This window comes from Pinus tabuliformis, chromosome 6 (assembly GCF_031772625.1).
Source record: "Pinus tabuliformis cultivar Carrire ecotype Pingquan chromosome 6, CPIR1, whole genome shotgun sequence".
NCBI lineage: Eukaryota > Viridiplantae > Streptophyta > Pinopsida > Pinales > Pinaceae > Pinus > Pinus tabuliformis.
The window spans coordinates 1,228,104,657-1,228,120,213 of NC_142292.1; the positions used below are offsets into that span (position 1 = coordinate 1,228,104,657).

General features: G+C 37.9%; 1 protein-coding gene across 2 annotated transcripts in view; it reads left to right on the plus strand.

Moving 5' to 3' along the window:
• The first annotated feature begins 14,146 nt into the window (after positions 1–14,146).
• LOC149263121 (MADS-box protein AGL24-like) overlaps positions 14,147–15,557 on the plus strand; it is a 276,204-nt gene continuing 274,793 nt past the window's right edge. The window contains exon 1 of one of the 2 annotated variants that reach the window (XM_089425805.1): positions 14,147–15,039. In XM_089425805.1, the coding sequence (XP_089281931.1) occupies positions 14,858–15,039 (182 nt within the window). In that variant the 5' untranslated portion in view covers positions 14,147–14,857. The remainder of the gene's footprint in view (positions 15,040–15,557) is intronic. The other variant, XM_089425802.1, reaches the window with a different exon arrangement.

The following is a 15,557-nucleotide window of genomic DNA, read 5'->3' on the forward strand; positions in this document are numbered from 1 at the left end:
AGGTCACTGCCCAAAAACACTTGTAGCTTTCAGAATCCATAATTTACATAATGAAAACAAGACTTGCAAGCCAAAAACTAACTCCAGGACTAGGCCTGACCATCCCCAACCGAGACTGACATTCTGTCAAACACTTGGCATAAATGGAATCTACAGTAAATGAATACAAGACAGAGCATACATGAATGATAACTCATATGATACTTGACACGAAGGATTACCACCCTCTTCCCTTAACTGTTTTGACGTCAATTAGGTATTGCATCCATTATCCTTTCAGCTACAAGTAAATACATGAAATAACCCTGACTATAACTTGTCACATAACCATGCTTATAACCAACATTAAACCATGTAAATAACAATGAGATAACAACCATTAAGGTCACATAATAACAAGTAAAAAAGCAAGAGAACTTAACTTTTATTAAACATAGGCAAGGGTCAACCAAGTTTGGGACTTCCACATACCACCCGACCATAGACATGACTGAACCAAATATTTCTTTCAGCCATTCACACTCGTGCCATATTCCAATCATGAATGTGGGATCTCATGGATAAACTAATCCAAAAACAATGAAGGGAAACCAGAGGTTAAACCATCTCCACCCTCACCAAACCGCGATCTCACCAAAACCGGCTCTGAGATCACAAAACCAAACTGAGCTTGGAATGCCTCCAGAATCCATCACTATCCTTGAGGAATTTTATGTCTCCTTGTCCTTACCGCAATCCACACCATATCACTAAGCCCTAAACTAAGACACCAGTCTCTGGGATTTACCGCAATCACATCGGATCACTGAGCCCTAACCGAGAATCCACCCTTAGGATTTACCATGTATATCGCCAAGGCTAGTCAAGGGATTCCTAGGCCTTTTGGAATTTTCGCGAGACCACCTCCGCCCCTGATTCCGAAACCATCCAGAAATTCCAAATCTCAAAACCGAGAAAACAATCCCATCACAACATCGCTATTCAGAAAAAGGCACAACAAGGTTGAAAACCATTTTCATAACTCGACAAAACCATGCCACTGACAACAAGAGAACCATATACCAACATGCAGAGCCATGCTTGTCAAAAATAATTAGGAAACCATACATGCAATATGTTACCTGCAAGTATTCTTGTTTAAGTTGTTTGATCCTACTCCCCCTTGCTTGATATTTGTTTTCCTTTCCTTTCCTTGTCTTCCCTTTGCTTGCTTTTCCCTTCCTTGCTCCAAAGATAAAATGCTCCAAGGAAATTCGTAGCAAAAGCTTGCCAATTGATCCTCAAAAGCCTTTTTATTAATAAGGCCTCTATTTTCTTCATTTTCCTTCAATTTCCTCCTCACATGCAACTTGTGACCTTTCACCTTGCTTTTCTCCTATTTCCCTTTATTTTCATAAATAAATGTGCCAAAATACATTTTTGCCCTGTTTTTTAATGCCTTAGCTATTGTCTTTAGCAATTTCTTTGAGCCATAAACACATCCAGTGATGCCCACTAGGATATCTTTGTCCAACACTCAGCTTGGTATACATGTCCCTTAACCATGGTCTTATTTTTCCTTTATTAAGTTTTATTACATGAATTTTTAACCAGGGGTTGTTACATACCCCTCCCCCTTGGGGAACATCATCCTCGGTGTTAAAACACACCAAGACCTCAACAAAACCACTGAAAATAAAACATACTGCCCATGGAGCTTTATAACTCAGCTCGTTGCAGTATTTACAATGACCACTGCTAAAACATGACAAACCTACAATTTATTGGAGCTTTATAGCACAAATCGTTACAATATTTACAATAACCACATATACACATATGCACATTTACTAAACCAACAACTAAAAGGATACGACATATGTATCAATCAACAAGGGAATCCATAGGCTCACACCTCCACCCTCAAATGTAGGTCCAGGATTCACCTCCTTCCCAAGAAGTCCAAAATCCACTACCAAAGTCAAAATTGCATTCAATGTCCAACGCTACATGTCCCCTCAGTGAACAATTACCAGATCATTGTTCCACAACACACTCCCAATGTGCATTTGATTCCATCTGGTAATGCTAATGATCAAAACAAATCCATCCCCAACCTTCCCTTCTCTACTACACAGTTCCTCGGGCAATCTGGTCACTGCCTTCCGTGCAGTCACTCACCTTCAAAGTTCCCCGGAATCCCCTATCCCAGGAAATCCATCCCTTGGCAAGGCTTCCTCATATTGGAAGGTAAAAAACCATGGAATATACCTACCTCAAAACCATTACATCGGTCATATCATGCTCATGGCAATCAATGGACACTATTGGGTACCAGCGTCCCACAATGGCCCTACTCCTGAATGCTTTACTAGCATATTCCTATCTATTCCAGTTCCTTTTGTTTTTGTTGATAATGCTTGTCATCAGTTTCAATCACCAAACCAGGCATTTCATGCTTTCCTGTACCAAGCACATAATTTCCATTAGATTCAAAATAAATTGAAATAACTTCAAATCATACCTCATTGGTGGTCTGTCAATAAGTTATACTTGCAGTTTTGTTCACTTCCTGTCACAACAAGCCAAACTAACATCTTTGACCAAATCATCATGTATAAACATTTCACATCAGGTTAGCTCAAAACACAACCATCATAAATCAAAATCATAAATCGCATGTAACCATCCTAAACCAGAATCATAGATCACATGTAATCATCATAGACCAGAATCATAAATCACATTCACAATAAAACTAAAATATAATAATGATACTTATCCTTTAATCAATCCTTAGCTTCTACCTTTGTTCTTATTCTGTATGCACATTAGATTGGTTTCCACACCCGACAAACACCTAGTGCCTTCTCCTCAACCACGTGCACATACACATAGTGTGCATCACACACATATAACCACGCACAACATAAAACACCATGCAATACATGCACCTATACCTAACATACAACACATACACCTAGTGTACAACACAATACAAAACATACGCCTAAATCTAGTGTACACCACAACACAATACATACACCTACATCCAATGTACAACACCATACATATTTGTAAATAGAGTACGACACAATGAATACACATGCCACAATACCACGACTAAACAATGCACATACATAGTACCACATGCACGCAACACAACATGTACGACATGCGCACAATATCACGTGTATACCAATACCATATGTACAACATGTACAACATGTACACAGTACCACCTATACACAACACCACTTGCACAACATGTGTGCAGCATCACATGTACACGACACCACCTGCACAACGTGTACACAATGCCACATGTGCACCACACCACATGTATAATGCGTACACAATACCATATGTAAAGAGTACCACATGCATGACATGTACATGGCACCACATGTACGCGACATCACATGCATGACATGTGCACGGCACCCCCTGCACACAACACCACATGTACAATCATGTACGCAACACCATGTGTATATAGTACCACTTGTACAACATGCACACAACACCATATGTACATAACACTGCATATACAACATGTACAAAGAACCATATGTACACAACACCGCATATCCAACATGCGCACAACACCGCATATCCATCATGCGCACAATACAATATGTACAACAGACATACAACATCATATGTATACAGTACTACATATACAACATTACACATCACCATAGGTACAATCACTGAATATACAACATACATAACATATACACAACAATAACACTGCACATCCAAAACCATACTGCCTCTACCAAGCAACATTGCTTCTAGTGTCTCTCTGCCATCCATGCTTATAAGTTAGCATGTCGCAAAGCACATTGTTTTCATTCCACTTATGTATCCTTCAACGTTACCTGTCATAACATAAATGTAGTCATAATACAAACATAAAATATCAATTCATATCCACATGATACTAACCTCATATATTTGTTATGACTACTCTTCCCACTTGATTCATCATAAACCATGAACCTTTTCATGCCATTCACCTGCATAAGAAATCATTCCTCCGCAAGAATGATCCTCGGTGACTCCGTTAGACAACGACATACATGAATACATATAAACATCAACATAAAACAATCATGATACCTGATGACCATGTCAGATAACAACGTACATATATGCATATAAACATTACCATAAAGCAATCATGATCACAACATAATTACTAGATCTCAAGGTCAAGGTTAAGAGAACTCCCTTTATCCATGTGCATCATGCACAACATTGAGAACAATTATTCCCAACATAGCCAAGGCATCTGATGCCTCAAATCTAGTTACTTTACCTTGCCCATTACCTCTCTCATGATTGTCCTGCCATCATCCATTTACATGAATGGACCCAACCAATCCAACTGGTTGTCATACCGTTGCCTTCAATATGCACTGAGATTCATCTAGGCCTTACATCACCTATTGGGTACCACACACTCTCTCTGAACCCCATTAACTTGCCTCTTCCCCAAACCAATTCCCAAAGCTCAAAACATAAAAGGCAAGACAAGAAACAGACAAGAATAAAACCATGAAAATCAATAACAATATGACGCCACAAACAAAGTGGCAAGGCCTTTCACTAGACATAACAAATATGCAATCAAGTACAACCAAATCAAAAATACCGAAATAAAAAAACTAGCAACAAACACCATGACTCCATCCACATGGTTCCAAGTGCCTCCAAGTCAAAGCTCAACCCGAGCCTTCTTTAAGATATCATGGCAATCTCTTTTGTCATGCAATCCCCTTCATCATACTACCATAAAAATTAATTGTCAATGCATAAGTAAACATAACAACATACCAGTTGCCTTACCTTGTCATACTAATGGCAAGTATGTCTCACGCGTGTCAACCACATGTTCCAAATATCAAGACAAGCATATATACCAATTTTAAATCAACCTTTACCAAGACTAACAATCATGTCATAATCCACAGTCAACTAATGATTATTAGACATAATGCTACAATTGTCACCTATTACACTCAAGTGTATATCAATTATCTCGACACATATGTGTGAGTAAAACCATCTTAAAACAAGATCATTTCTTGATGCAATATTATAAACACATACTCATATCATGCGATTAATCAAACATTCAACAATAGATAGACGACATAATGGAAACCAACACTCAAACACCAAACAGACAACATAATCAAACATTGAAACACAAAGTAGACAGCATAAGCAACCTCAAACCTTAATGTATCTCAAGGGAGGCTATCTTGTCTGCACAATCAATCCATATTAGCACGATATAACTTTACAACATATCAACTCAACCATAAATAAGGTCATGATACCTATGACATTAACTAGCTAACACGTTCATGTCATAAACTCATAAAAAATTATCATTCATACATAATAATCACATCTTCATAGTCAAACTAGATTAGTATGACATGGTATCACAACATGTTAACTCATAGCTGAATGTCATAACCATAACAATTTGCATAGACCAATACAAATTAGTATGATACATATAACATCAAGATCTTAATGTAATAGCCCTAATCATCAAGTTACTAGCATAGAACAACAACCAATTAACCTGTAACATGCTCATTAACAACATATAACATAATCATCATGTTATCTAACATAAAACAACAATAGAAATGCATACAACCACATGTTATTATCATTCAAGACTATTCAACACATGTGCATATGACTACACTAATCAACTAGCATCTATCATATATGTAACGATAACATCAATAGAATGAAAGGCATATAAGCAACCCTAATTATTATAACAACTATTAACCACATACCTGCATGCCCAACATACAAATCTATATGACGATCTGCTCTTACATTGAAGTCTAGTGCTGCAACTTCACTTTGATGGTCTACATCTCCTGCTTTATCTCAACCAACTCATTAACATCATAACATACCATTAACATCACGATTACCTATTTTCATACAATGACCTCATGTACAACAACCTTCACCATGACAATGCATGCATAAAAACATATAGACACTGACATACATATTAAATGCATATACAACCATACACTCATGATGACACATCCCACAACAACGCCATAAACCTTCACATGGTGGCACAATGACAACAATGACCACCACCATGCATACACAACAAGCACATGGACTACAAGCATAATGAACACATATGCAACCGACATGAATGCCTGACCAACACACTACCCATCCAGTTCGAGAGGTGAACCATGCTCTGATACCACTCAGTGGTATCAGATAACACCCAAAGAGAACATGACCCAAACATTCTCCAAAGCAAATGGGACCCGCTCTGATACCATTATGTAACACCCTCCTCCCACATCTACCCAAGTAACCAACCAACCGGGGTAAACATGTGACAGAAGTTACTATGATATGATTCAACTCCCTAAGTGTCAGTTAAGGAAGTGAAATTAACGAAAACCCACAACACAGACCTTTTTCACCTGCTACAAGACTCCCAAAATGCATCTCAATGATTCCCCTGACCAATGCTCGGGTCCCACTGAGTTTTAGACCATTAAACCCCCAGATGCTCTCTTGATATGGACAAGGGTGTGTCTAAAAACCTCCGGACGCATGCATAACATGGGCATGCATGCGTCTGGGGACTTTTCTCCTCAAACTTGTGCCTATGACTTTGGGATTTGTGCCACTTTTTAAGCCAAAAATATAGATCATTGCTCAAAAACCCCTATAGCTTAAGAATCCATAATTTACATAATGACAACAAGGCTTGCAAGCCAAAAAATAACTCCAGGACTAGGCCTGACCATCCCCCACTGGGACTGACATTCTGTCAAACACTTGGCATCAATGCAATCTACAGGAAATGAATACAAGACATATCATAAAATGAATGATAAATCATATGAGACTTGACAAGAAGGATCACCACCCTCTTCCCTTAACTGTTTTGACATCAATTAAGTCTTGCATCCATTAGCCTTTCCGTTACAAGTAAATATATGAAAGAATCATGACTATAACCAATCACATAACCATGTTTATAACCATCACTAAACCATGTAAATAACAATGAGATAACAACCATTAAGCCCACATAATAATAAGTACAAAAGCAAGAGAACTTAGCTTTTATTAAGCATAGGAAAGTGCTGACCAGGTTTGGGACTTCCACGTACCACCCGACCATAAACATGGCTGAACCAAATCTTTTTTTAGCTAGTCACCCCCATGCCATATTCCAAGCATGAATGTGGGATCTCATGGATAAACCAATCCAAAACAACCAAGGGAATCCAGAGTTTAAACCACCTCCACCCTCACCAAACCATGATCTCACCGAAACTGACACTGAGATCACAAAACCAAACCAAGCTTGCCTCAAGACTCCATCACTATCCTTGAGGAATTTTCCATCTCCTTGTCTCTAAGGCTTTACCAAAATCCACACCGGATCACTAGGCCATAATCCAAGACACTAGTCTCTCGCCTTTACTGCAATCCACATCGGATCACTAGGCCCTAACCGAGACTCCACCCTTAGGTTTTACTGTGTATCTTGTTAAAACTGGTCAAGGGATTCCTATGCCTCTGGGAATTTTCCTCATACGACCTCCACCCTGGATTCCAAAACCATTCGACAATTAAAAATATCAAAACCGAGAAAACAATCCCATAACACCATGGCTATCCGGAAAAGGCAAGGCAAGGCTGAAAGCCATTATCATAACCCAGCTAAAATATGCCATTGACAACAAGAGAACCATATACCAACATGCAAATCCATGCATGTCAAAACCAACTAGGAAATCACACATGCAATATGTTACCTGCAAGTATTCCTGCTGAAGCTACTTGATCCTACTCCCCCTTGCTTGATCTTTGCTTTACTTTCCTTTCTTTGTCCTTCCTTTGCTTGCTTTTCCCTTCCTTGCTCCAAAGCTAGAATGCTCTAAGGAAACTATGATCAAAAGCTTGCAAAATGATCCTCAAAGACTTCTTATTAATGAGGTCTCTATTTCCTTCATTTTCCATTATTTTCTTTCAATTTCCTCCTCAGATACAACCTGTGACCTTTCACCTTCCTTTTCTCCTATTTTCCTTTATTTTCATAAATAAATGTGCCAAAATACCTTTTTGTCTTTTTTTTTTTTTTAAATGCATTAGCTATTTCCTTTGCCAATTTTCTTTAGCCATAAACACATCCAGTGATTCCCACTAGAATATCTTTGCCCAACATTCAACTTTGAATACGCGTCCCTTAACCGTGGTCATATTTTGCCTTTATTAACTTTTATTACATGAAATTTTAACCAGGGGTTGTTACACCATGTTTTTTTATCTTTGTAGGATTCATCCAAACTATGTCTTCTGCTAGTAGACCCTTCCATATACTTGTGATAGAATTTCTTCCTAGTCCTCGTGGAAACTTTTTGGTGAAGGATCTTTTCCAACTATAGCTTCTAGGTTGTAGGACACTGGTCCTTCCATTGAATCTTCTCTTGATTTTCTCCATCCTTTGCTTCAGGTTCTCTGTAGGGATACAAGTTTTCAACATTAAATATAGGTGAAATTCCAATATCAGGTAGTAATTGAATCTCATAAGTATTGGCTCAAAATTCCCTCGAGATTTTACAAGATCTTATGTTCTTCAACTTCAATTTATTATATTCGTTTTTTGGGAATCTTTCTTTCCTCAAATTGGTTAATACCATATCACAAATTCAATAGTTACTTATATTTTCTTGAGGTCTACCCTTTGCTTGTACTTCTAGTTGTTGTACTGAAGTGGATGCTTAGCATGTTCACGTAAATTTTGCATTGTTGTAGCAAATTCCTCTGCATTAAGACTTCTCAATTCCTCTTTTCCCAAGTTCCTAGGTACAATAATGTCTTTGGGGTGCATGCGATATACAATTTGGAATGTGATTCTTCCTATGCTTCTATTAGGCAAATCATTGTAGGAAAGTTCAACTCGTGGGAGAACTTGATCCCACTTACTTTTGTGTTCATTTACCAAACTGCTCAACATATTTCCTAAGCTTTTGTTAACTACTTTGGTATGTCGATCATTTTAAGGATGATAGGTTGAGTTATATAAAAGGTTTATCCCAAGCTTCTTCCACAAATTCATCCAAAAGTGCCTAATAAATTTCATGTATTGGTTTGAGACTATACTTTTAAGTAGCCCATGTAATCCCATGATTTCCTTAAAAAATAAGTTTACAATATGGGTGACATCATTAATTTTTGAACATGGTATAAAATGTTCGATATTTGAGACTTTATTCACCACTACAAAATCTGAATCATTCTTCCTTTGGGTTATGGATAAACCCAAAACAAAATCCATGCTTATAACGTCCCATGGTATGCTTAGTAAGGATAATGGTTGATATAAGCCATTGTTTTGTTGCTTTCACTTGGGATTTTGAAAAATTCTACAATTTTCCTACAAATTTCTTGACATCAGTCCTCATACTGGGCCAATAATAAAAATAACTTAGTTGAGCATATGTTTTATCATTGCCAAAATGACTAGCTAATCCTCCGTTTTTTTTTCCTTCAACAAGTTTTCACTTATCGAATGTACAATCGGATGCCTTTAAACAACAATCCCTCTTGAATCATATATTCAATCCAAGGAGTTCTATCCCTCAAAACTGGATTCTTGCATGCTTCATGGTCTTCTCTAAATTCTGTGTCCTCCTTGTATATCTCTTTTAGATGTTCAAATCCCAAAGTGCTCACTCAAATTTCTTGCAAAACCAAACACCTCCTACTCAAAGCATCTAAAACATTGTTAGCATTTCCACTAATGTGTTTAAGAACAAAAGTAAAACTTTGCATTAACTCAACCCAATTGGCATGCTTCTAATTTAACTTCTCCTACATCGTTATAAAATGCAAAGCAATATTGTCAATATATACAATGAACCCGTAGGCATGAGATAATGCATCCATTTTTTAGGGCTTCTATACCTTCATACAATTATTTATCATAAATGGAGTATTCTTGTTAGGTTTCATTCAACTTCTCGTTGGAATAGGCAACAAGTTTGTCCTCTTTACTTATACTTCTCGTTGGAATAGGCAACATGTTTGTCCTCTTGACTTATACTAGTAGCAATGGTCATTCCGCTTGCATCACACTTGATTTGGAATAGTTTTAAAAAATCAGGCAAAGCTAAAATCGATTTCTCTATTATATTCTCTTTCAACAATTAAAATGTTATATCAGCTGCAACAATCCATTTAAATGGTTGTTGTTCCTTTTTATTGGTCTCAACCATAGGTGCACATATATGACCGAAATTTCCAATAAACTTTCTATAAAAGCTAGCCAACCCATTAAAACTTCTTACCTCATGAATATTCCTTAGGGTATGCCATTCCTTAATAAATTTTACCTTTTCTAGGTCCATCTTTAGTCCATTTGGAGAGATTATATAACCAAGACATGTTAACTCAGTTTTCATGAAGGAACATTCCTTCAAGTTTTTCAGGAGATTCTCCCACTACAATAGCTTCAACACCAACTTTAAGAACCTTAAATGTTCTTCCCTGGTTTTACTAATCACAAGAATGCCATCCAAATATACAATCACAAACCTTCCAATAAAATCCGAATTCATTCATGAGTCTCATGAACGTACTGGGTGCAATGATCAAGCCAAAATACATAACCAACCACTCATATAAACCATCATTGGTTTGAACGTAGTCTTCCATTCATCTCCCTCTCTCATCCTAATTTGATGATATCTACTTTTAAAATATATTTTAGAAAACATATTTGCACCACTGAAACAATATATTAGACTATCTATACAAGGCAAAGGAAATATATACCTTATCACTATCTTATATATTTCTCTAGAGTATGTACACATCCTCCACCCTTCGTCTTTCTTTGGGCTCAATATTGCTGCTACAATGCAAGGACTAAAGCTTTCTCGAATTATCCCCTTGTCCAATGGCTCTTGGACTTGTTTTATGAATTCTTCATTCTCCTTGGGGGTCATCTTATAAGTTTCTTTATTTGCTAAAGTTTCACCTAGGATCAGGTTTATGTGGTGATTGATGCTCCTTACAAGCGGCAAGGTATTTGGCGAGTCATCAATAAAGACGTCAACAAATTCATAGAGTAGTGTTTTAATTTCAATAGGTTATTCATTCAAATTTGTATTTGTACGGACAAATCTTGGTTTACTAATCAAAGAAAATTGTACCTCTTCTTTCTTCTGACTTCTAACAATTTTTTTTTTCCAATCATCATCATCATGCTTGGGCCTACTTCCTTTATGACTCCCTTCTCCTCTAGAGGCAACTACACATGTCTGCATTTGTCCTTTTCGAAGGTGTAAGTATTTCTCCTTCCATCATGAATAACTCTCCTATCATATTTCCACGGTATCCCTAATACGATATGAAATACATCCATAGGAATAATGTTGCGCAACACTTCATCTTTGTAGCTACAAATATCGAATTTGACTCTAATTTATTCATTTACAAATATTTGATGTCCTTTATACAACCAGGACACTCGGTATGGGGTAGGATACACCATCCTCTATAATCCTATATTCTCCACCATCTTTGTAGAGACCAAATTGCAAGTGCTACTATTGTCAATGACCGTTTTGCAATATTTAGCTTTATATTTTCACATTGTTCTAAACAGGCTTCTCCTCTGTGTTGGTCCGTGACTTTCTTTCTTAGCTTTAACTAAGATTCTCTTCAACATTAAGGACTCACCCACCTTGGGAGTATCTTCTTTTACCTTTGTCTTTGTTGTCTCATACTTAGCTTATCTAACATGTGCCTCTTTTTGACTGGTTTTCTTGTTTTTAGGACAACTGCATGACATATGTATTGTATTACCACATATGTAGTTACACCTAACTTCTCTTCCTCTTCCTTTTCCTCTTTAGAAGAATCTTCTGTCCCTATGTTCGCCTCCCCTGGGAGATTGACTATGAGAGTTTCATGCTTCTTCTCTTAGAGTCTGGAATCTTCCTCCACTAGAAGATGATTTTCCCTTTGCTGGATTCATTCCTATATTCCTTTGGCTTTGTTTTATAGTCAATTTCTCTTCCGCTCTTAAAGCTGCCTAGTAGGCATCTTCCACTATCTTTAGGGGCAAGAGACCAATTTTGTCGTGAATATCGTACCTCATACCATCTATATATTTGGGCACCTTCTGAACATCTCCTTCAATGTGACCTTCTTTGCTATTCAACTTATAAAATTCTTCAGTGTAGTCCTTCATTATCATTGATTTTCGCCTTAGACTTTACAGTTTCCTTAATAAGTTCAACTAGTAATCCTTGGGCATGAGTTTGCTTTTATGCTTGGCCACCATTCAATTTCAATTCTTGATGTTTTCCTTTCCCTCCTTCCTTTGATTTTCCTGCAGCTCATCCCACCATAATGCTACATATCCCCTTAGCCCAGTCACAACATATTTGACCTTCTAGTCATCCTCCACATCTTCATAGTCAAAATACTTATCTAATGAATTGATCCAATCGAGAAACTCATCCACATTTAGGTTACCATCATACAATGGCACTTCCATCTTCATCTGGACCCTACTTTGGTAACCATCTTTATCAATTGTTCCTCCATTTGTTCTCTTCTTGGAAATCCTTCAATCTCCTCTTTTGAGCTTGTAGCTTCGCTCTCGGCTATGTCTTCCGCATTAGTTTATCTTCTTTGGGTTGTTTCCATGGCTTCTATTATCTCTTAGATGCGCCTCTACCCTAGCCTTAAGTCCCTATCCAACATATTCCTTTCTTGATCTGCTCTTTTGGGTTGCATACTCGCAACAACTACTTGATGAGTCTTCTCCAATGTTTTTTACTTATCGAGTCTCAAAATCTATAGAGATGTCCCACTTTGGTACCAGTTGGTGTAGCAGAACACGCTTGTGGGTTCTTTTTCTCTTTCTACCCTTTAGCTCCGAAAAATGAAAACATTGTCATGATGCTCTTGCATAAAAAATCCGAGTATGCAAATATAGCTCCAAGGTCCTATAGATTTGCCATCTCAAGTTTGTTGGTTCCTAGGTCTTGGACAAAGTCTTTGACCATATGATCTATCTTTTCATTTGTATGATAAGCCTTTTCAATTTTGACCCCATCCTTCAAAGTTCAAAGCCCACGTTTGATTGTCAACGAGAAAGAGCAACGAAAATCATTTGTCGCATCAACGAGCTCTGTGTTGGTTTGACGAGTTATCCTTTTTCCCATGACCAAGGCAAATGAGGAGTCATAGCAAATAAAAAAAGTTTGTTGCATAAAACATAAATAGAAACACTAAGCATAAAGAGAAAAGGGGAAAGAACAAAATATGCAATTGGACACCAATAAGCATTTTCCAACAAATTGATAACACTGCCTTCCATCATGGATATTGCTTACTTCCCAAACATCATGTCTAAAACTCAACCCTGAAACTTCATCATGCACATAGAGTAATGAGTGAAAGCTACATCTAAAACCACATGGGATGAGGAGAGCTCATGATGACATGTTTCCCCTATAATGTTATCTCATCTGCTAACCGACATGCAATCTCCTCTATCTATGGGTCATCACCAAATATGGAAGAAAAAAAACAAATAACAAAATTTTCAATATACAATATATGCATATTTAATTTTACCAACTCGGTCATTAAAAAAAGAGCAAGCATAAAATTGAAATGTCATAGTATGGTACATCGTGCACTTGGATTGAATATCATGCCGTGAGCCATTAGGAATTTTAACCACCGGTAAAGATGGATGGCCATATTGGAGGGTGGTCTTTTAACTCAAGTCAACGATCAGTAAAGTCTCTTCTTTCACTAAACTACGGGTTGCATAAATGCTGCTCCACCAATAGCCTTCATCTATATCTATATTTGTGAAAAATATGTGGAGGTTCCTGCTGAAACCACAAGGAAGGTTGAAGAATCAATCAACATCCAATTCTGCCTTCCTTCAGAGCAAGGTGAAAGAGGCTGACGTGGAGAGCTTAGCAACGGTGGAAAATGAGGAGAAAACAGGAGGTGTTGTCACTGTTTTTCCGTGCATTAGTTTTGCCTTTTGCTTTTGTTGACATCCCACCTAACTGTACTGACCCGAACATCCGTCCGATGGGGATTGCGATGGAACGTATACTGCCATGAAATGTCTGTGAATGTTTATTCTTTTCGATTGCCATCATTACATGAAGAGCGAGCGAATCCAACGCACAGCCAGACATATTGTCGCAGAACGCATTTTTGGCCCGGAAAAAACAGTATCGGGAAACGGAACCCCCACATTTTCAATCCTACAATACGATACGGCACGGCGCACGGGTAACATCCCTTGAAAGGCTCTCACCGCCTCTGTATCAACGTTATGTTATACGGAATTGTGCCATTTAGAGCTCTGCTTTTACCGGCCGAATCGCGGCCCTTTGAGAGATTTGGAGTTAGCCTATTAATGGCAAGGAGGGAAAGCCGAGGAAGGACACTATTTGCTTTTCATTATTAGGGCCCGATGTACTGCGCTGCAGATAACTTGCCCTCGGCATGTGCGGCATCCCTTTCAGTACCTAATTTCCCACTATTACCGCCTGGTTTAAACAACACACATACCCAACTTGTGCACCACATATCGCTCTCCAAGTTCCGTGTTGAATTGTCTCGCCTGGCTGCAATTTTAGGGTTGTTATTCACAAACCCAGTTTTGCTGCCCTTTTAATCTTGTTGTAGGACTTCGGATTTGGCGGATTTTTTTTTTGTTTTTGCCCTTGCTGTCTATGATTTGTATGTTAATCGCGCGAGATCTTTCCTGTTGTTGTAAGTCTCAGTTTGGAGTGACATGGCCCGCGAGAAAATAGAAATTAAGAGAATAGCTAACGCGCCCGCCAGGCAGGTCACGTTTTCGAAGAGGAGGAGGGGGTTGTTCAAAAAAGCTCAAGAGCTGTCGATTCTATGTGAAGCCGATGTAGCCCTCGTCGTTTTTTCTTCCACCGGGAAGCTCTACGACTATTCCAGTTCCAGGTACTCATTAAAAATTTACTCCCATCATCTTTCTTCTACATGTTCTAATTCATAGTCTCCATAAATAACACACAGTTATATAAAGCTACTTGTATTTCGTTGATGATGTTTTCTGCAAACCAATAGTTTGACGTACTAGGTATAACAGACTCTAATAGAAATACAAGTTCAGACTCATATATATACGAGTTCAGGTTTAATAGTGTATGAAATGAAAGACTCATAAATACAAGTTCAGGTTTAATAGTGTGTGCAATGAAACAATTAAGCTGCTGGTAAACTCAGTTCCCCTCCCCTACTATGTTGAGGATCTTTATTCTGATTTATACTGGGTCTTCTCTCAGACCAGGGAAAATCTTGAACACAGATTTATGATTGGGTCTAGGAAAATCTTGAACACAGATTTATGATACCCAATGGTGCAATTTTAACGGAGTACCTTTTTTACAGAGCTTTGAATCTTTGCACAGATAGGCAAAGCCGATGGGCAATCGGCGATCCTTAACCTGAACGTACAG